At 28.9% G+C, this 23,780-nt stretch overlaps 3 protein-coding genes and 1 pseudogene across 3 annotated transcripts; 3 read left to right on the forward strand and 1 right to left on the reverse strand.

The window, feature by feature from the left end:
• The first annotated feature begins 257 nt into the window (after nt 1-257).
• Nucleotides 258-4,373, forward strand: LOC110276333 (GDSL esterase/lipase 7-like). Its single transcript, XM_052255724.1, has 5 exons — nt 258-510; nt 1,361-1,482; nt 3,070-3,321; nt 4,026-4,278; nt 4,363-4,373. Exons 1-5 carry the CDS (start codon nt 258-260, stop codon nt 4,371-4,373), a joined length of 891 nt encoding a protein of 296 aa, XP_052111684.1.
• Nucleotides 4,374-7,118: 2,745 nt separating this feature from the next.
• LOC107471318 (uncharacterized) lies at nt 7,119-7,821 on the forward strand (annotated as a pseudogene).
• A 206-nt stretch (nt 7,822-8,027) lies between these two features.
• LOC110276334 (3-isopropylmalate dehydrogenase, chloroplastic-like) lies at nt 8,028-9,501 on the reverse strand. Its single transcript, XM_052255152.1, has 3 exons — nt 9,217-9,501; nt 8,882-9,123; nt 8,028-8,803 (listed from the first exon to the last, which is right to left on the reverse strand). Exons 1-3 carry the CDS (start codon nt 9,398-9,400, stop codon nt 8,684-8,686), a joined length of 546 nt encoding a protein of 181 aa, XP_052111112.1. The 5' UTR covers nt 9,401-9,501; the 3' UTR covers nt 8,028-8,683.
• A 10,550-nt stretch (nt 9,502-20,051) lies between these two features.
• LOC107471315 (amino acid transporter AVT6B-like) lies at nt 20,052-21,935 on the forward strand. The gene is made up of 5 exons (XM_016090760.3): nt 20,052-20,481; nt 20,699-20,851; nt 20,953-21,156; nt 21,246-21,714; nt 21,788-21,935. Exons 1-5 carry the CDS (start codon nt 20,052-20,054, stop codon nt 21,930-21,932), a joined length of 1,401 nt encoding a protein of 466 aa, XP_015946246.1. The 3' UTR covers nt 21,933-21,935.
• Nucleotides 21,936-23,780: the final 1,845 nt, after the last annotated feature.

Genomic DNA, 23,780 nt, shown 5'->3' on the forward strand with positions numbered 1-23,780 from the left:
AAACACACCTAAAAAGATAAAACTCGAAATATCCGTTACTCATCATAGTTAATTTATTCATAGTACTTGTCATGAAGGCCATAAAATGCGCATATTTTGTTACTATAAATTCTACAAACTTTCTGAGAATTATTAATCCAATTGCAAAACAAATTTAAGTTCTTAGTCTTTTACTTTTTAATTTTAAAATTTTTTTTTTTACTTTTCATTTTCCTGTCACCCTATTCTTAATTGTTGGAAGGAGGGGAGACAAGAAAATGGAAAAGATGATGAAATCAAACACTATGTTTGCTTTGTTGTTTGTTTTGATCTCAAATCTTTTCGCCACAATCTATTGTACACAACCCCTTGCACCTGCATTGTATGTGTTTGGTGACTCATTGGTTGATAATGGTAACAACAATTGGATCCCTGATGTAGCAAAATCAAATTACTATCCTTATGGTTCTAATTTCTTTGCGGGCCCCACTGGAAGATTTTCTAATGGAAAAAACCTTGTCGACTTTTTAGGTTTTCTTTTTTCCCTTATCACATTAATTAATTGTTTTTGTTTGTACTATTATTGTTGTTGTACATTTGCCCCATTTTTGTTGCATGATTCTTTTTATTTTAATTTCGATATATCTTTAAGTGTTTTTTTCTGACAATAATAATAAATATCATTTTCTTTTGAGAGAATTTTCATATATACTCTTCCTCGCTACTATTTGTGTGTTTAACAATATCAAAATAGATGATAGAATAATTAAAAAAAAAGTATTCAATGTACAGGAGAATACTAATATATCAAAAAATAATATTGTCCTACAATAACAATTGACTGTTAAGTTTTATTTTGTTTTAATTTTGTCTTAAAATTTTTTTATTTGTATCAAATATACTACTAACTGTTAATTTTTTAAAAAATTTAGGATCAATTCAATAACAATTTCATAAGAACAATTTTTAACACATAAAAATAAATTAAGTATAATTTTCATATATTATTGTTAGATTGGTCTTATTTTTTTTGAAAATTTAGTTGTCAAGATATATTTGATGAAAATTAAAAATTTTTGAGACAAAATTAAAATAAAATAAAATTAAAAATATTTTTAAAATTTTTACCAAATTTCAAGAACAAAAAATATAATTTATCCTATTTTATATTCATTAATAATTTCTAAAATAAATTCACAATAATATTAGATGTAATAAATATATAATTTTAGATATTATATGCATAAAATTATAGATATTAAATTAAATAAGATAATTTTAAATTATTATTTTCTTAATATTACTGAATTAGAAAATATCTAGAATAATTTTTTTTCCTAATAAGCTAATTACTAATTAGTGTTTTTGTTTTGGTGATCAGCTGAATATATGGGATTGCCATATCCTCCACCATACTTGAGCAAAGAAGGGCCATCTTCATTAACCGGAATTAATTATGCATCTGGTGCTGCTGGAATTGTTGAATATACTGGATCACAAGTTGTAAGTACTAATAAATTGCTAGAGCTTGATTTTCCTTTATATAAATTCTGAATATTTTTTTCATATTTTTCTTGAATTTGGATTTGATTTCCGAAGTATTATTGATTCTTGAATGATTCTTTGTGGTTGTTTTAATTTGAGTAATAAGACAAATAGATCCTGAAAATTTTGTGATAAACTTATAAATTATAAATTAAGAAACAAAATCTAAACAAGTTTTTGAAAATATTTTGTAGAAGTTTTATAAGTCTTTGTAGAAAAAAAAAGTCTCTAAAGAATTACAACATTATAGTTATACATTTTGAAATGATGATGAGATAGTTGTGTACGTTACAGTTATTTAACTAGAGATTTATAATGCTGTTGCTGTAATTATTTAAAACCTCGGTATTTTATTATGATTTTATTTTTGATGTATTGACAATGTAAAATATTTTTTATAATGATCTTTTATTATATGGTGTCTAAATTGCTAATTTATTTTTATAAGTAAAAAAAAATATATAAAATAAAAACAAAATATTTTAAATTTATTAAATATTATTTATTTGACTTTTTTAGTAAGTTAGGCACAATATCATAGGCACCATAGCATTTACCTATATTAAAATCAATTAGTATTCATTAAAATTATTTAATATATATGAATATTTATTAATAGGATATTATATCTCTTAGTACTTATAAATATTTTTTTATATTGTATCATTTTATACAATTTGAATACACACAAATTTTTTTATTACTCTCTCTTATCCTCTAATATGATATCAAAGTCATGGTATCTTTCTTGAAGAGGATATGTTGTTTTTCTTGTCATTTTACTGTATTTTTACATTTTTCCTCTTTGTCATTTTTTTCTTGCCTTTTGTTACTCTTTTGATGCCTTTTCACCTCACCAATTAGCCTATCTTTTCTGTCTTGTGTCTTTTTGATTCTAATGAATCAAACATCACTATCATCCGCTGCTTACCTATTCTCGTGAAAAAACAATATATTTTTCGTCACTCTTTGATAGTTTGTCATCCTTTGACATTTTATCATCTCTTTACAATTTCCCACCTTTTCGCTAGTTTATTATCCTTTTGGCAGTTTCGTCTGCATTTTTCTTGCAATAGTTTCGTCTGTGCTTTTGTTGTAACAGTTTTATCTGCGCTTTCTTGTGATAGTTTCGTTTGTGCTTCTGTTGCATCAATTTGAGAGGGATGTTATTAGAATATATTAGAATCAATTAGCATTCATTAGAATTATTTAACACACATAGATATTTATTATAAAATATTATATCTCTTAACACCTATAAATACCTTTTTATATTGTATCATTTCACATAACTTGAATATATTCAAACTTTTTTTTATCGTTCTCTCCTATCTTTCTAACAAACATAATGATACATGATTGAATGTACATATAAAATTATTTTCTACCGACATTACATTTTTTTCTAAGCTTATAAATCATTTCAAATTTTTCAGAAACCTACTTATTCGACTACTTTCTTAAACTTTCCTTTGATCTTGATTCATTGTTAATGAACACCATTGTCAAAATATTATATCATAGAATTTTTTTTTTTTTTTGTAGGGAGTGGTGCTTCCTTTGGACGAACAACTTGCCAATTTTCAGATGACAATTACAAGGGATTTGCCCATACATATGACCCAAAGTCAGATATCTGAGCATCTATCAAAAGCTATATATTTATTGTCAATAGGCAACAATGACTACCTCATCAACTATCTTGGAGCTTTTACTGGCGTAAGTCCCACATCCACTGTTTACGCACCCGAACCCTTTGCTGACCTTCTCATTAACACCCTTGAAAAACAATTGCAGGTATGTCATCTCATCATTGTAGTCACCAATCACACTTCTTGTCATTTTTGTCACAGAACTAATTATTCGTATGCTTCTTTTTATCAATTTAAATTAAAAAAAAAAGTAATATTATGACGTAATGTCAAAATTTGTATGACAGAAAAATTTAGAATTTGATCTTTATTAAATAAAAAAGAATATATCTTTAACCAAAAAAATTATACAAAAAAAATTCTTATTTATAAAAGCATGATAAAAATAACCATTTATATTTTTCTTCTTATTAGTTTAAATTTTTGAAAAAAGTAGTAATAATATAAAATTTTAAAATATCCATAAATATAAGTTGCTAGATTATAGGTGCATAGATGTTCATTTTACATCATTTAATGCAAATAATTTTTATGATAGGTAATTATAATTTATTCACGGTAATATTATATATCAATTTATTTTAATAATTAAGTTTAATCAAATTAGTTCAATAATTTTTTAACATAAAATAATTAGTTGAAGAAAAAAGAAAAAATATAAAAAAAATTAATTAAATTTAATTATAAAAATAACTTATTCAATTAATATTTCTGATTTAATAATTTTATCACAAAAACTAATTTGTATAAATAAATATTTAATCGTATATTATTATATTAATAAAAGTAATTAATTTTTAAATTTATTATTTAAAAAATGATCTAAACGCATGAATCTAATTGTAACAGCAACTATACAAGTTGGGAGCTAGGAAGATAATATTGAACGATCTATGCCCCTTAGGGTGCACCCCAATGTACTTAAAGACACGTCCCCACAAAGGTGCATGTGTTGATGAAATAAACGCATTGGTTCAACATTTTAACAAAAGGCTTCCTTCAATGCTTCAACGTCTCTCTTCCACCCTTACCGGAGCCGTCTTCGTTCAGGGTAATGTTTATGCCACCGCCACTGAGATCATCTTAAATCCAACCAAATATGGTAAACCTTTTCTTTTCTTTTTTTTTTGATTTTTCTGCATGAATTTTCAAGTTTGTTATCTTGTCTTTATTGATATTGTAACAGGTTGCATTTAATTTTTTTCTTTTATATTAAATTTATGAGATTATCTGTGCAAAAAATAAATTACTAAAATGATGTTCAAAAATTTATATTATAAGCAAAAATAATTTTTAAAAATTATATTTAAGATTATTTTTGTTAGCGTAAAATTTTGAGTACTATTTTAATAGTTTATATCAATTTTTCCTTGAGACTTTGAGGTTGCATTAGATATCTATATATAAAAGTTATTAGGAACAACAACTATTATTTAATCATGTTTATATATTCTTGTTTTGATTAATAATTTTTTAATAAAAATTTACATATAAGTATTTTTATGTAAAATTAATAATTAAAAATTATTATATGACAATTTAATCAAATTTATTAAATGATTTTTAACTATGTACTTTAAACGAAAACAACTTCATGTACGTTTCTACCTAATTTTTTATAGTGAACATGTAATTGACTTTTAGCATTATTATTTTAGAGAATCTTAGCTGCCAATATTTTTAGTAAAAAAATTAATAATTGACTACTATCAATTCAAATGTAAGACGAAAATAAGAAAAAAGTATTGGTGTATTTTTTTTCCCTTTGTTATGTCTTTAAAAATTTACAATTTGATAACTATTACACATAGAATTCAAATGATTTTGAATGATGTTAATGAGATGGTCAATAAAAATAATTTGAATATAAATGATGTTAATAACTGTAAATATAATAAACCAATTTGGGTTAGTACTTAGTAGAATAATAAACTTAATTGTCCACTTAAGTAAGTGTGCGAGTTTGAATCCTACCTTGTACATATATTAATATATTGATCAACGATAAACTCTTAAATAGAGTTTAGATCCGCAACGGATTATTTTTTGATTTATGTATTTAATTTTGCAGGTTTTAGTGACGTGAGAAACCAATGTTGTGAAACATCGTTTAATTTGATGTGTATGCCATTAAAAACGCCATGCTCAGATCCACAAGAAAAATTCTTTTGGGATGGAGCTCATCCAACAGAAGCCACATATTCAATTATTGCAAAGCGAATGGTTTCTGATAAATCTGTTCTCACACCATTCACCCTTCAAGAACTCCTCCAACTCTAACTGTAATATTCCCATCATTTTTGGGGTGGATTTTAATTTTTCTCTAGTTTAAATTTGAATAATTAAAAAACAATGTAACGCTTATTACATATTATTTTTTTGTTGATTTATAATCATATTTCATCGTGAAATATAAAGCAACTATTATTTGATTTATTTCATAATATATAGCAAATGTGTCTTGTTAATTAATATTCAGGCATCTTTCTTTTTGTGATCCTTAATTGGATGTGTATAAATCATGTAGGAATGACATATACTTAGGATAATAGCATGCACAATATAAAATATTTATTTCAATTTGATTTTGGGCGGTAATTATTTTCATGTCTCTCTCCTCATATCAATTATATAATGTAGTATACTTGAAGTGAGAAATTTGCAGAGAGGTGTAGAATTCGTTGGGTAACAAAATTAACAAAATAGAATAAGGCAACTAAAATTTATAGATAAAAAATGGATAAAACTGAATCAAATGATTTGGATAATAATAATTAAAATATACATTTAAATGATAAAAATTATAATTTTTTAAAATATAAAAAATCTATAATAAACTCTTTTTATGAAATCTTTACTCATTTTTTCTTTTATTTTTGTCCACTATAATTTCTTAATACATTAGAATATTATTTATAACAAATTTTATTAGCAACAACTATGTTTCTCTTGATAACAAATTGCTACTCATCTGACCATTCTTCCTTATATCAAAATCACTCGTTATTAGCTAAGATATATTTACAAACAAGTTTTATTAATGATAAGATAAGAAGCAATAATAGTAGAAATCAGTTTTTTTTTAACAGAAATTCTGTTATAACAAACTTTTTTAGTCAATTAATTTCTTAACTACTATGTGATGTATATAAAACAAAATCTTTTTTAGTGTGTAAAATTCTGATTAGATAATACATTTTATTGAATAGTTCTGAGATCTTCTAAAATTCTAATTTTATAAAATATTTCAGTGAATAATTTTGAGATCTTCTTCTAAAATTCTATTTTCTCTCTTATTTCTTGATTTCATTTAAGTTCAAAATGTTTTTTTGTGCTGCTAATGATATATTGTCAATGTGCTGAAACAGTAACACACATACTTTTATATGGTCAATATATTTCTAGGTTCCGGGTGAGGTTATGGGTGAGGCTAATTAATGTTACTTGGTTTAGACCTAACGAATAAATCAAGGAGTGTATAACATGAGTAAAAGAAGGTGGCTTATGACTTTTTTTTTTCATGGTTATTATATGAATTGTATTAAATTAATCTTCTACCTTAGCACATAACAATAATAAAACATAACAATAATAAAAAAAATTTGTGTTCCACAAATTTAACCTAATAAAATACATAATTTCAGTTACAATTTTAGTATTTATTATTTTATCTTTTTATTATCTTTTTATTTTATCTTATTTTTATTTATTTTTATCTTTCATGAGTCAATGTTTTACCTTCTTAATTTACAATATAATTCAATAATCAATAAAAAAAATTTTATTTTTTTTTCTTTTCCTATTTTTTCACAATTTTATGAGCAGCAGACTCCACCCTTGCCACCGTCTGCTCTGTTTCTCAATCGCATTCGCCGTGGCCGCCGTGGTTTCTGTCTCTGCTTCTTCAGCTCGCTGGGGAACATAGATAGAGTGAGTGCTGTTCATGTTATTGTTTTAGCTGCTTTATTAGATTAGACAGATTGCAGAAGAATGAAGGTCAAAGTTATATCTCGTTCTACTGATGAATTCACCCGGGAACGAAGCCAAGACCTTGAGAGGGTATTCCGCAACTACGATCCCAACCTTCGTACTCAAGAGAAAGCTGTTGAGTATGTCCGTGCTCTCAATGCTGTCAAGTTGGACAAGATTTTTGCAAGACCGTTTATAGGTGCAATGGATGGGCATATAGATGGGGTTTCCTGTATGGCCAAGAATCCTACACAATTGAAATGGATATTCTCTGGTGCAATGGATGGAGATATTCGTCTCTGGGGTATAGCTTCCAGGCGCACAGTTTGTCAGGTCATCAAGGTGCTGTCAGAGACTTGACTGTATCAACAGATGGGCGCATGCTTGTGTCATGTGGTACTGATTGCACTGTTAACTTTGGAATACTTCTGTTGATAATCTTATGGAGTTGGGTCACTCAACTAAGAATTTTGTAGAGCCAGCAAGTGTTCATGTTGGGAAGTATGCATTTTTGGCTGTTGATCACCGGTGGGATGGTGAACTTTTTGCCACAGCTGGTGCCCAAGTAGATATATGGAATCACAACAGATCTGAGCCTATAAACAGTTTTAAGTGGGAAACAGATTCAGTAATTTCAGTTCGGTTTAATCATTTGAGATTTATTTTAGGAGAATAGTAGTGGGTTGGTTACTCGACAAGTGTTTGCTTTCATTGAGCGACACGTGATAGGAAAAAACAAAATAAGATAAAGGGTAAAAGACAAATAGGTTTTTGACATTAAAATGCGGACATTTTCGTCCTTCAAAATTGAAAAATACATTTCGATCCCTTACTATATAAATTCCGTGACAATTAAGTATTTCGGTGGAATTGATGCTCGAAATGGTAACGGAGATTGTTGAGGTGGAGAGATGGAGAGTGATGTGTCTGTTACTGTTGTTAAAATGGATGTGAAACAAATTGTTAAAAGACAAATTAGTGACCAAAACGACACCAGATGCATCCCCCACTTTCATGTCCGTAGTCCCAGACCTCCTCTTCTTCTTCCATGGCAGAGAAACCAAGAAAAAAAAAATGAAAACCGTAAGCAACACATTAACTTAGATGTCCCTCCCACACAATCTTTTTTCCATCCTTCTTTATGAAAGAAACCCCTCCAACATAATCTCACATCAAACAATTGTGAAAGTTCTGAATCATTGGATATATTTTTCACATGTGTTGGCTCAATCGACTATTCTGAATCATTGTATAATAATAAAATCTGTAATCAAATAGTGCACATGAATTCTCTTCCACTTAAGTATTCAACCAAGGTCAACAACCTTGACGAATTCTATTGCAACCATAGCTTTTGTTTATATTTCACTCACAAATCACAAGCAAGTTATAATTCATATAGAGAAGCATTTTCCAATTAGTAAGATACTTGGCCATTTTCATTGGTCCGAAAGCCCCTGGGTTTTCCAAAATATATACCCCTGAATAAGCAGAGAGCACGGACAAGAAGATTTAACCCTATGAATCAGGGACAGCAACTAGAAATTCAGTATAATGAGCGGGGAACCGAAGGAGGACTGACCGCCAGTGGGTTCCCTCACAACCATAAGATCAACACCTTCAGCAACCTCTTTCTTAAGGGTTGAAGCATCCACTAACTAGAGGATAACCAGCACAAATAAAAAGGCATGCAGATTATTTCCATGTGAGAAGAAGCAGCAAGAGCTGATTAGTACCTGTGGGAAGACAGTGGCTGGTCTGAGATTTGCAAAAACTTGAAGGCCAGGCCGGAGCTGAAGCAACCCAGTCTCTGACTTCAGATGTTTCTCGTTTTTATCCCATTTATAGCCTCCAATGGCACCAAGAAGAACAGCATCGGATTGCTTCGAAACAGCAAGGGTCTCGTCGGGCATGGGGACTCCGGTGGCGTCCAATGCAGTGCCTCCTAGAAGCATCTCTCGGAACTCGTATGTGATCCCTGATGCAATAAGGGGGGAAAATTAGGAAAATTGTGGGATTTTGAAGAGTGAAAGAGCGGATGAAGTGGGGAAAAGGGAAATGGGGAGGATACCTTCGAAGGAGCCGGTGAGGACAAGAACGTCTTTTGTGAAGGAAATGACTTCGGGGCCGATGCCGTCGCCGGGGAGGAGGGTGATGGTGTAGGACGCGAGAGAGGAAGAAAGGGTGCGATGAAACTGCCATGGAAGAAGAAGAGGAGGAGGTTTGGGATGATAGGCATGAAAGTGGGAATGCATGTCGCGTCGTTTTGGTCATTAAGGACCAATTTGTCTTCTAACAATTTGTTTTCCATCCAGTTCAGCAATTATAACAGACACATCACTTTCTATCTCTCTACCTCAGCAATCTTCATTACCGTTTCGAGCACCAATTTCACGAAAGGACTTAATTGTCAGGGAATTTACATAATGAGAGATTGAAATGTATTTTCCAATTTTGAGGGACAAAAATGTCCGCGTTTTAAAAGGTTAGGAACCTATTTTTCTTTTGCCCATTTTTAGTAAAAAAAAACCAAAGTTTCCGTGAGAGTTGAGACCTTGAGTAAGAAAAGCATTGGGTGGGATTTTTGCTAAAATTCAAATTTAAAATAGAGGTTTATGGTTCAGGTGTGAGGTGTGAGGTGTGAGGTGTGAGGTGCGAGGGAGAGAGAAGGATGGAGATAGGGGAAGAGAGAATGAAAGACAGAATGTTGCAGAGAAGAAGAAGAAAATCTGAGGGTAAAGAAAAGAAATACGACAGAAGAAGGAGAAGAGGGTGACGACAGAGGTGGCGGTGACAGATAAGGAGGCTAGATGGAGAGAGAAGGGAAGAGGGGATAAGAATGTATACTACATGTTTGACGACACATCAAGTCCCATCTCATAGATTCATTTCAACTCTTCCATGTCAGTATTTTATTTGATCAATTCTTGCTCAATGCTTTGATTTTCTAATTAACTAAATCATATATTAGATCAATTATATACTATGATTCATCCTCGCTCCATCTTTACTACTCTTTGACTGAGGGAATAAACTGCAACATTATTTATAGTTTTTTGTACTTTTTTATTAGAAAATTTTTTTGGTTCTTTGTTTCTAACTCCGAGTATTTCGTGCAATTGGAAGCTTTGATCTTTGGAGCATAGAGAGTGTTGGTTTAGAAAAGATAAGAGAAAGGAGAAGTCAGGGGAGGATGAGAACAAGATAAGTGCAAAATGAATACTCTGGAGAAAATTTATGCTGGTAAGTGAATGCTTTTTAGCCATTTTTTAACAATTTTGTACTACCTCTTTTGATTTTTGTTTTTTTTTTCATGGTTTAGGTGGATTGGGAAGGCTCTATTTTGAACATTCTTTCTTGATTTATTACATAGGTTAGTCTTTCATGTATGATAAATATGTGATGCAATGATTTAGTGCTAATTTTAATGGGGAAAAAGGAGGAGAAGTGAATGGATCCATTTGTTTAGTTTCAAGTCTTTTCTATTTTTTTTTTAAGTTTTTTTTTCTTTTTTCTATGATTGTTTTTATGAATAGATGGAGTGTCATTTGTGCACTTGAATACTGAATACTGCAAATTCAATGTTGAGTGTGATATTGTCATTCATTTATATGTTGAAGATTGTTTTTTAGTAAAGTACCTTCCTTTAGTTAGAATTTTTGGTGCCATTGTGGAATCATTTCTAAGCCTTACTCTTTGTCTTTCATTTTTTTTAGTTGCACATATATTTGGTTTAGACCGTTCTCATGCTGTTGTTATGGAACTTCAACAAAACCGTTTGGATTTTCATGCTGAAAATAGAGTAGAGAAGAGAAAATGCTTAATCTACATGCTGTTTTTTCCCTCTTCTACTTATGCCAATGTTTCATTTTAATACACTATGAAGTAATCTCGCTATATTTTTGCAGATAGTGGTGTCAATTTTTTTGGTAGGTATATTTATAGATCTAAGAATATGAACAGATTTTGCTCAAGAATCGGAAAGGAATTCAAGACGTGTTTTATAGCAAAAATTGTTGTATTTTTTCAAATTGTGATTGAATCAGAGTAAAAGAGCTTTGGTTTTGAGAATGTTGATGCAATTAACATATGTTCTTTATATTTTTAAAATTTTTTATCTTTTCTTTATTGCCTGATGTGGTGTTGATTTTATTCTTCCATGAATTGACCATTTTTTAGATTAATTTTTAATGTAAACATTAAATTGTTCTGTAGTGTTTATTGAGGACCATTAGAAAGGAGAACCCGAAGTTACTAATGGCCAGCTCTGTTGTGTTTCTCTCCCATTCACCTAACAACAAAATTAAATAGTACTAATATAGTAATAAATCCTTTGTTAATGAGGTTCATTTCATTTTTTTATTTTTACCGCAGAATGTTAGTTCTTAGTAACTTTTAATGTCAATTTTATTTGGTTGCATCTTCACCGGCATTTATTTTCGTTCCTTTTTTTTAAGGTATTATAAAATTGTAGGTTCTTTCGATAATTATGCTACTACATTGTAAATCTTAAACCCTAAATGATACATTGGCTATAGGATATGTTTAATTAATTTTATATAGCATATACAAATTTCATCGTTTAAACGACCTAGGTTACAGGTTTAATATCTCATATGGTTAGTCCCTCAAATATTTTTAGTGTACAACTTTTTATCATGAAAGCAGTTAGGAAAAATTTATTGTTATTTTTGGGAATCCACTTAGATAAAGATGTCAAAAATATTTTTTTTAAAGATATTTTTTAAAATTTAAAATTTATCATATATAATCAATTAAATTATATTATTTTTATTAAAATTAGATCGGACAAATTAGTTTAATAAAAAATTAATAAATTAAATTTTAAACCGGTATAAATTAATATTTTTTATAAAAAATTAGTATAATATCTCTATTATAAAACACAACTAAAATATCTCTATTATATATATATATATTGAAAACTTTAAATTCTAACTTTATAACGACGATAGAGAAGAAAATAACTAGAATTTAGGATTCTCAAAATTAATATATATAATAAAAGTATTTTAGTCATTTTATATAATAGGAGTATTGTAGTTATTATATATATTAAATTTTAATTATTAAAAAATATCTTAAAAAAAAAACGTTTTCTACAATTTCATGAGAGCATCCTCCTTATTCTTGATTTCAAGGTAGATGAGAATGTAGTGCTATGACTGCAAAGAAGGATTCCTTTGAGAGTACAGTGCTAGAATATGCGTGTAATACACTTTTTCTCAAGGTAAGTAATTATAATTTAAATGGACTTTGAAGGAGTTCCTTTGTTTACTTCAATATTATTCTTACTTTTTTTTTATAGAATTAATTTTATTTCGTTAATAGAGGTGTTGAATATTCTGAGTTTGAAAAAAGTGTTTCTATGTGCAAATACATTATAAAATAAGGTTTACTTGAATAGACCAAAGAAGAGCTCGAGCAATATTAAAATTTTCTCCATTTCAAATCCATGATTTGAATCTCTTTCTTGTTCTCATTTTTTATTTTGCTCTTGATTTATGTATTTTATTAGGTTGAATTTGTGGATCATAAGATTTTTTTTTATTGTTGTCATCTGCTAAAGTAAAAGAGTAGTTTAATAAATTGTGTGGAGTAATAGCAATAAAAAATTATTTGTTAACAAAGTTTACATGGTCAAGTTTGTGGGAACAAATTAAAGCCATTGTGAGTTAGTGGTATATTGAAAAGAGAGTAAATAGAAATGAATGTATTATAAAAGAGTATAAACCGCAACGCGCACCATAGAAGAAATATTATAAATTTCTAATTAAAAGTGTCTTTGGCTTTTTCATGTTATTCAACTTTTTTTTTATTTTTTATTAAGTAATTAGTAGGAATGAATTAATGGCAAAAAGTTTTAAGTAGTAATGCCGTATAAATAAAATTCTATATTTAAATGTTTTTTTCTGTCAATATAAATAAAAAAATAAAAAAGTTGGTGAACTATATAAACATTATAAAAGAAGAAATTGATATTATGTTTATTTGCAAATAAATGTTTAAATTAGTCCTTTAAATTTTACAGGTAAATCACATTCATCTTTTGAATTTTCATTAAATTAAATTTATTATTTTTAGGGTTTAGTTATTATATGTTATAAAAGACAAATATTAAGATTATTATTAATACAAATTTTTAAATTTTTTATTTTAATAAATAAATAATAAATATATTAAAATTTTAAACTTTATATATTTTTATACATTTTTTTTTATTTGTAACATTATCTCGTGCTTTTAGGACATATAGTTAAACTCTATACGTTTTCATTTTCCTAAAGTTTGATCCATATTAATGTGGTGTGTTAAAATTTCAGGTAGGAAATGTAGGATGCAATAAAATAAGATGTTTATGATGGAACTCAATATCAATTCAAATGTAAGACGAAAATAAGAAAAAAGTATTGGTGTAATTTTTTTTCCCTTTGTTATGTCTTTAAAAATTTACAATTTGATAACTATTACATATGGAATTCAAAAGATTTTGAATGATGTTAATGAGATGGTCAATAAAAATAATTGAGTATAAATGATGTTAATAACTATAAATATAATAAATCAATTTGGGTTAATATTTAGTAGAATAATCAGTTTATTTGTCCGTTTAAATAAATGTAGAGAGTTTGAATTCTGCTTTATACATATAATAACATATTGGTCAACGATAATTTGTAGGTTTTAGTGATATGAGAAGCAAGTGTTGCGAAACAACCTTTAATTTGATGTGTATGCCATTAAAAAAGCCATTCTCAGATCCAGAAGAAAAATTCTTTTGGGATGGAGCTCATCCAACAGAAGCCACGTATTCAATTATTGCTTATGAAGCATGAGTACTTCATTGAGTTTTTGTGTCCGCGGACACTACACTCATCGACACTCGTTCGATACGCATGTTTGCTGTGTACAATCGTGTCTTAATAAAAAATAAAAAATTCTTTTTTCGGATAGGACACACCTAAATACCATCATGTGAGTCTTATTCTTAACATATATTTTTAAAATAAATTTAGATATAGTATATATTATTATTTATTAAAACAAAAAATATTTTAAATACTTAATATATCGTATTGTATCTCGTATCTGTGCATCATAGATTACTGCAAAACCAATGGTTTCCGATAAATCTGTTCTCACACCATTCACCCTTGAAGAACTCCTCCAACTCCAACCTTAATATTCCCATCATTTTTTGGGGTGGATTTTAATTTTTCTCCAGTTTAATTTTGAATAATTAAAAAACAATGTAACGCTTATTACATGTTATTTTTTCGTTGATTTATAATCATATTTCATCATGAAATATAAAGCAACTATTATTTGATTTATTTCATAATATATAGTAAAGAGAAGAGTTAGGGGTAATAATTTTTATAATTTGTAGTTATTAAATAGTTATCAACAATATTTTTAATGGTGTGAAATTCTATTCAATAATGTGAAATTATTTATTTTTTTATTAATTACATGCTAGTCAGAATTTAATAAAATTATTAGTCCTAAACTTTTCTATTATATGTGTCTTGTTAATATTCAGGCATTTTTCTTTTTGTGATTCTTGATTGGACGTGTATAAATCATGCAAGAATGACATGTACTTAGAGCAACTCCAATGAATTGATCGTGAGGCCCTGTTTCTGACAAAAGAGGGATGGGGAGCGTTGGAGAGAAAAAGAAACGAATTCATGCACGGATCTCAAGGTGAGCTCTCTAAACAGGGATTCAAATTAATCAATAATAATTTAACATTTAGCAAATTATTATAAAAATAAATAATTATATAAAATCTAAAATAATTAAATAATTATATTAAATAATTAAATAATAATTAAATTAATAATAATTATAATNNAATTAATTTATTAATAATTTTAATAATTAATTAGAGTTTAATTAAATACATATGGTAATTTTACAATGCTTGTAAAACTTAATTATGTTTTTTTTATATTAAGTAATTTTATAAATAAATGTAATTCTGAATTATATATTGTGTATTATTGTTATATATGAATTTATTTAATATTAATATCTTTTAATAGTGAATTATTTTTAAATTTATAAATTTAAATAATATTATTAAAAAAATCAATTATATTAATTTTAAGTATTTTAATTAATTAATTAAGTGGAACCACAACAAGGACTAAAGTTAGTTCCTCCTAATAGAGAAGAGATAGATGTTTTGAGTTTCTATTTACTATTTATGACGCAAAATCTGATGTGAAGTTGCTTTTTTATGACAGGTGGGTCATAAATAGGGATTATGATGAGTTTCCTACCGGAGATGGTCTTAGAATAATAGTATCATAGCATGCACAATATAAAATATTTATTTCAATTTGATTTTGGGCAGTAATTATTTTTATCTCTCTCTCCTCATGTCAATTATATAATGTCCTATAGTATATTTGAAGTGAGAAATTTTGAGGGGTGAAGGAGAATTTGTTGGGTAACAAAATTAACGAAATAGAATAAGGCAACTAAAATTTATAGATAAAAAATAGATAAAATTGAATCAAATGATTTGGATAATAATTAAAATATATGATTATTAAATGGTAAAAATTATAATTTTTTAAAATATAAAGAATTTATAATAAAATCATAAATGTTATAATTTTTTTTTGAATCCCGCTAGGGAGACAATTCAAGTATTAAACTGATTTTGGGTTCACCAAGGATCGAACTCTTACCTTTCGAATCTAGCGCTTTAATATCATGTCATGATACCATTCATCTCAAAAACTTCAGCTGATGGGAAAAGGTAACACTAATGGTTATATCTCTGATATTCCATAAACCTCCATTGTACATATTATGTAAATATTCCATTAACTTCTCGTACTTTCTCTTTCTTAATACATTAGAATATTATTTATAACAAATTTTATTAGCAACAATTAGCTTGCTCTTGATAACAAATTGCTGCTCGTCATTTATTCTTCTTTGTATCAAAAGTCACTAGTTATTAGCTAAGATACATTTACAAATAAGTTCTATTAATGTATAAACAATAGTAGAAATCTTTTTTTCTTCAACAGAAATTCTGTTATAACCTATTTTCTTAGTCAATTAGTTTCTTAGCTACTAAGTGGCATATATAAAGCAAGAGTCTTTAGTGTGTAAAATTAAATAATATATTTCGGTGAATAATTTTGAGATTTTTTTTAAATTCTATTTTCTCTGTTTCTTGATTTCATTCAAGTTCAAAATATTTTTTTGGATTGACTAATGTTATACTGTCAATATATTGAAACCATAGTTATCAGAATCGAATCGGCAATCAATTCGGTGAAGTTACTAGGGGAGTGAAATTTTTCCATAGATAATTTATATAAATTATTAGCCTTTAATTTAATGGGTCTAATCTAAAAAAAAGTTACATATAAATAAAATTAATATTAGACATATGAACTAGTGTATGGTTGTTAGTTTAGAACATTTTCATGTGAACTTTCTTATTATATATATTATTATTAGCCTATAAATACTAAAGAAAAATGATTGGCTTTGTTACCCTTTTTGGTAATGCGTTGTACAATTTGTTTTATTTAGCAGGTGAGATGATTATTTAGTCCAAGTATACTTTTTTGGATTCATTAGCCCAAGTATACTAAATAGCTACTTTTGAATTTTGGGCCGTAGCCCATTATATAGACGAGCCAAAGCCCATAGTAGTATTGAAAAGCAAAGCTCCAGTTTGAGTCTTCGTATCCAACACGAAAGCAGAAACAGGTTCAAAAAAGAAAAAGCAAAAGACGGTTGCATTGTGCCCAAGCAAAAGACTGAGAAGTGAGAAGGAAAGAAAAGAAAAGTCGAAGAAGAAAATCAAACTGAGAAAGAAAGAGGGAAGAATCCATAGAGAAGGTTATAGTGCACCCACTGGTGCTGCTGAGCATCGTCGACAACTGCAACAGAGTCGCCAAAGACACTCGCAAACGCGTCGTCGGCGTTCTTCTCGACTCCACCCTCAAGGGCACCGTCGATGTCACCAACAGCTATGCCGGTACCCTACCTTCTTAATTTCGTAAACTGAAAACTGGAATTTAATTCTGTATAGTCATGTAGTAGCATTGGTATCTAGGGTTAACAAGCCAGATTTCTGACTCAAGCTGGTTTGCTTTTGTTGTATATAACTTGATAATCGATGCTTTCTTATTGAAATTTGGAATTAGGAATGTGCTTATTATCATTAATTAGTTTTGTAATTCACACAGGATTTTGAGCTACAGGGTTATCTGGTGGTGCTTTTCTGTTATGGTTGATCGATCCGGGTCCGGTTCTGATAACTATGGTTGAAACAGTAGCACATATACTTTTATATTGTCAATATATTTCTAGATTCTCGATGGGGTTATGAGTGAGGCTAATGTTACCTGGGTTGGACCTAACGGGTCAATCAATGAGTGTATAACATGAGTAAAAGAAGGTAGATTAATTGATTTTTTTTTACTATTATATGAATTGTGTGGATTAGTAGCAATAAAAAATTATTTGATATAATAAAGACGTTACATGGTCAAGTTTGTGGGAACAAATTAAAATCATTGTGAATTAGTGGTGTATTGAAACGAGAGTAAATAAAAATGAATGTATTATAAAAGAGTATAAACCGCAAGGCAAGGTGCACCATAGGAGAACTAACACAAGTAAAATCAAGAGCCTAACTGGATTAGCCAATTTGTTCTTGAAGACAGAGGGGTGAAGGAAACAAACACATAGCAATGGGAAGGGAGACATGTTGAAAAACTCATGGTTGAATGGGAGCATAACAAAGACTATTATATAACAATTTCTCATGTCTTTTGTTTGAGGTTTATTAGGTGTGTCTTGGATGTTAGATTTTATGGTACTTTTAGTATGATTTTGTAGTTGTCTTTAATGTCAATGTCGAATGAATGATTTACAAATAAAAAATTTTACTTTTAAATTTGGGTCGAGTATGAACTAAATATCTAAAAAAAACAAGTTTAAAATGTCTAATTGTTTTTTCACACGACAGAATTAAACGTATCATCTATGCTATAAATTTCTAATTAACTTTTCATATTATTCAAATTTTTTAATATTTTTTATTAAGTAATTAGTAGGAATTGAATGAATTATTAATGGCAACAAGTTTTAAGTAGTAATGCCGTATACATAAAATTCTATATTTAAATGTTTTTTTTTCTGTCAATATAAATAAAAAAATAAAAAAGTTGGTGAACTATATAAACATTATAAAAGAAGAAATTGATATTATCTTTATTTACAAATAAATGTTTAAATTAGTCCTTCAAGTTTTACACGTAAATCACATTCATCTTTTGGATTTTTATTAAATTAAATTTATTTTTAGGGTTTAGTTAGTTATTATAATTTATATGTTATAAAAGATAAATGTTAAGATTATTATTAATAAAAAATTTTAAATTTTATTTTAATAAATAAATAATTAATATATTAAAAATTTAAACTTTATATATTTTTATACAATTTTTTTTATTTGTAATATTATCTCGTGCTTTTAGGACATATAGTTAAACTCTATACGTTTTCATTTTCCTAAGTTTGATCCATATTAATGTTGTGTTAAAATTTCAGGTAGGAAATGTAGGATGCAATAAAATAACGATGTTTATGATGGAACTCAACAGTCCACATGAGCATATGCATGCATAAAAACAAAAAGTGGTCTAATAAAGGAATAATGTAATTCATGCTAATTAATTTGGAGGCCGATTTAATTTAATAAAGATTTAAAAAATTAATTTAATTTATACATAAAATTTAAGGAAACTTTTGACGTGCTTTAATTAAACTTACACGCTCAACATAATCGATAAATCTATTTATAATTATATTATATTGTTGTTTGTAATTATAATATGTCAGTAATTTTATATAAATATTAATTTTCTAGTATAAAATATAATAAAATTTTACATAAAATGATACAAAACTTTAATCATGTTAATCAACTAAATTTAATACTTATTATTATTCAGTTAAATTAAAAAATAATAGTTAAATATAAGTAACATCCGAATAAAAATTATAATAATGATAAATTTCAGNCCTTAAATAAATTTTCTAAAATATGTTTAATTGCGTTTAATTTTAGTATAACAACATTTATTTACTAAATATATTTTCTAATATATTATAATTAATAAAATTTATTTATAATTTTATATTATATTTTTGTATTTTTACTTTTAATATATTTTTTAGTTTTCTTTTTTAATTAATCTCCAAAAACACAGACAATTAAAAAAAAAGTCAAAATTACGCTATAAAATACTATCTTCTAAAAAATATCATTAAATAGATAATTGAATCTTAAATAATATAATATTTTTAAATTTATATTATATAATATCTTTAGGTTTGTCCGATGATGCCCAGATTTTTTTTTAATTAAGAATAAGACTCAAATTTACGATATTTAAGTGAATATAAGAAGACTATACTATTTAAGTTATGTTAGTCTTTAAGTGTATGTCACGCGTATTTACTGTGCTAACGCACTAAATACCCACCGCACACTTTTTCTCTGGCTTCTCATTTTTTCCATTTTCTCTTTATTTCATTTTTTGGTTCCCTTGTCTCCATGATTTTTGGACGAAAAAGAAAAAGAAAAAAAAATCCAAAATAGCTCTTCAGTTTTTTCTATTGTGCGCCTCATTTGGCAAAGAAATTTTGGGATTCTAAATCCTTACCAATTGATGATCATTGGGACTGAAATTTTATGTCTTCAAGAGTTTAGGTCATCTCAATTTGCATCCTTTTAGAGAAAAAAAAATTGGGTGTGTTTTTTCGTATTTATTATTAAAATCACATTCCCATCTGAAAATTTTGGAAGAAAAAGAAGCCTTATAATTGCGAAAAACCATGGTTGGAGGCCCAACACCTAACCATGTGAAGAAAAGATCAAGAAAGAGCAATGCAATTGGTGCTAATGAGAATGAACCATTGTTGCCAAAGTCTCAAGAAAATTATAACGGTGATGATGATTTTAAAGGATCCTCATTCGCCAGTGCGACCTTCAATTTATCAACCACAATTATTGGTGCTGGGATCATGGCCTTGCCTGCAACCCTCAAAGTGTTGGGGATGGTGCCTGGTCTTATTACTATCACTTTCATGGCTTTCTTGACGGACAAGTCAATCGAATTCATGATCCGATTTTCACGCGCCGGCGGCCTTACTTCTTATGGTGATCTCATGGGGGATGCCTTTGGGAGATATGGAAAAGCTGTGCTTCAAATTAGTGTCATAGTCAACAATGTTGGCATCCTTATTGTTTACATGATTATTATTGGTATATATATGGTTGCGTTTATTCACAGGCACGGGACATTGCGTCCAGAGATACTGAATTAGTATATTTTATATCTATCTTGACAAGAAAGATAAAGAGATATTAACAAAAGATACTAATTTTTGTGTCTCTGTCTTTTGTGTCTTGTTTTCAGTGTCTGTCTTATTTATTATCGGAACATGATTGTTGATGTCTTATTTATGAGATTTAATTTCAGGTGATGTGCTATCTGGAACATCTTCAAGTAAAGATCACCATTATGGAATACTTGAAGGATGGTTTGGTGTACATTGGTGGACAGGCCGTACAGTTGTTCTTATTTTTACTACACTTGCTATATTTCTTCCTTTGGTTAGCTTTAAGAGAATTGGTGAGTGACTCTGCTCTTTTTTACGCAGACAACTAATTGTGTATTGTTATATCAACTAAAGTAAATCTGATTGGATGATCGTGTAAAACTACTGTATGCAGATTCGTTGAGTTTTACATCGGCACTATCAATTGCACTAGCAGTTGTGTTTCTTGTAGTTGCTGTGGGAATAGCAATTTTCAAGATCATAAGTGGAGGCATTGGAATGCCAAGACTCTTTCCAGTTATTAATGATTTGACAGATTTCTTCCAACTCTTCACTGTAACTCCTATTCTTGTCACTGCCTATATATGCCACTACAATGGTATGTATATGTTTTAAATCTCTATGAAGAGCTAAATTCCATTGGTAGAATATGTGATTATGAGAGATGGTTGAATCTTATCTTTGCAGTTCACAACATAGACAATGAAATGGAGGACCCCTCTCAAATGCATGGAGTTGTAAGGACATCCCTTGCAATGTGTTGTTCAGTGTACCTATTAACAAGCTTCTTTGGTTTCCTCCTATTTGGAGAATCAACTCTTGAAGATGTCCTAGCAAACTTTGACACTGATCTTGGAATCCCTTTCGGCCCTGCGCTTAACGACGCCATTCGATTTAGCTACGCCGCGCACATCATGCTTGTTTTTCCAGTTGTCTTCTATCCCCTGCGAATCAACTTAGATGGCCTCATCTTTTCGTCTTCTTCAAGGCCTTTGCTTCAAGATAACTTGAGATTCACGTCACTAACCTTATCTCTTATTCTTCTAATATTTCTTGGTGCAACCTTAATACCTAGCATTTGGGACACTTTTCAGTTCACTGGAGCAACCGCCACCGTTTTTGTAGGGTTTATTTTCCCGGCTGCCGTCACTCTTAGGTGAGTTTGGCCTTTGAATTCTTTCTAGTACTTCTTAAATGAATTGATCATCAAATACCTTCTTTTGGAACAGGGATCGATACGACATTGCAACCAAACAAGACAAGATTCTTTCGGTTATGATGATCATATTGGCAGTATTCTCAAATGTTGTGGCTATATATAGTGATGCCATTGCCTTGGTGAATAAGGATAAAGGCAAAACTTCACGTGAATGACCTCTTCAAAGTTGAAACATTCTTCAAGAGCTTAGAAGAAAGATCAGAATAGGAGGGAAAATTTGTAAAAATATATTGTGAAAATCATGGTTTTCTGAGAATGGCTATATATACTAATGTATCTGTATATAAATACATATATAGTTTAATTTATTTTCATTGTGTATTTATATTTTAACATGTATTTTATACTGGTGACTGGTTTTGGTGTACACGTAGTATAGTCAAAATTTTTTCTTTTTATTATCAGAAATTCAACAAAATCAGTTCGACCCGATTAAGATCTCGTGAAATAAACAAGACGAGCTTTTCCGTTTGTTTTAGTGAAAGAATGGAAGAAACTTAGGTGAATTTTAAAGGAAATGACAATGATCCTGAAATCAAATTAGTGTTGAAAGATATCTAAACCTACTAATAGATACTGTTTACTTTCAATTATCTAGGAAAAAGTTTCAAGTATGCAGTTCAGCAGAAGAAATTTAATTAAGTGTGAAGATTTAATTTAATTAAGTGTGAAGATTTAATTAAAGATTCTACAAAAATATAAGGTGAAATGGTAAATGATATCATCCCACAAAAATAATTACCGAATACAGTATCAGTAGCATTTTAATCTAGCATTCATATTAACTCATCATCTATCATTTGCAAAACAAAGGTAAGTCTGAAAATTCTAAGAGAGAGAAATAGAAAAAGAAATTTGCTGGAGTTGAATTGAAATTGCTTTATAATGTATGGCTAAACCATTCATGGACGAGTAATTTTAAGTATGGCTCCAATGCAAATTTTGACGTTAGCAATGGAAGTAGTCGAAAGACTAACGTGAATAATTTAAAATTAAAAAAAAACGAATTTAATTAAAAAATTATTCAAAAAGCAATTTAAAAAATAGATAATTTTTTATGAACAAATTTGGCTATTTACTTCATATGTTAACTTTGATCATTGACAAAGGCGAGGCAAAATATCATAAGTTTCCACAAAACAACTTTTTCAAACAATTACCATAAATTCATTAGATATACTGAATTTCCATATTTTCTTATCTATACTAATATGTGAAATCAAAACAACAACAACAACAACAAAGCCTTGTCCCACTAAGTGGGGTCGGCTACATGAATCAAACGACGTCATTGTGCTCTGTCATGTATCATGTCTACAGTGAGACCGTTTACATGTAGATCTCGTCTGACCACCTCATGGATGGTCTTCTTAGGTCTTCCTCTGCCTTTCGCCCTTTGTCCATCTTCCATCTCATCCACCCTCCTGACTGGATGTTCTATCGGTCTTCTTCTCACATGTCCAAACCACCTGAGACGCGATTCAACCATCTTTTCCACAATGGGTGCTACTCCAACTCTCTCCCTTATATCTTCATTCCTTATTTTATCCAATCGCGTGTGACCACTCATCCATCTCAACATCTTCATCTCTGCCACACTCAGCTTATGTTCGTGCTCTCCTTTAGCCGCCCAACACTCCGTACCATACAGCATCGCCGGTCTTATAGCGGTGCGATAGAATTTACCTTTAAGTTTTAAAGGCACTTTTTTGTCGCATATAAAACCAGATGCACTCCGCCATTTTGACCAACCTGCTTGGATCCTATGATTTACATCATGTTCAATCTCTCCATTATCCTGTATGATGCACCCAAGATACTTAAAAAACTTTTAACTTTTCGTAGGATGTTCTCTCCAATTTTCACCTCTATATTGGAGTTTTCCCTTCTAAGACTGAACTTACATTCCATATATTCCGTCTTACTACGGCTTATGCATAGACCATACACTTCTAGAGCTTCTCTCCATAACTCCAACTTCTTATTTAGGTCTTCCCTTGACT

This window comes from Arachis duranensis, chromosome 10, assembly GCF_000817695.3.
Source record: "Arachis duranensis cultivar V14167 chromosome 10, aradu.V14167.gnm2.J7QH, whole genome shotgun sequence".
NCBI lineage: Eukaryota > Viridiplantae > Streptophyta > Magnoliopsida > Fabales > Fabaceae > Arachis > Arachis duranensis.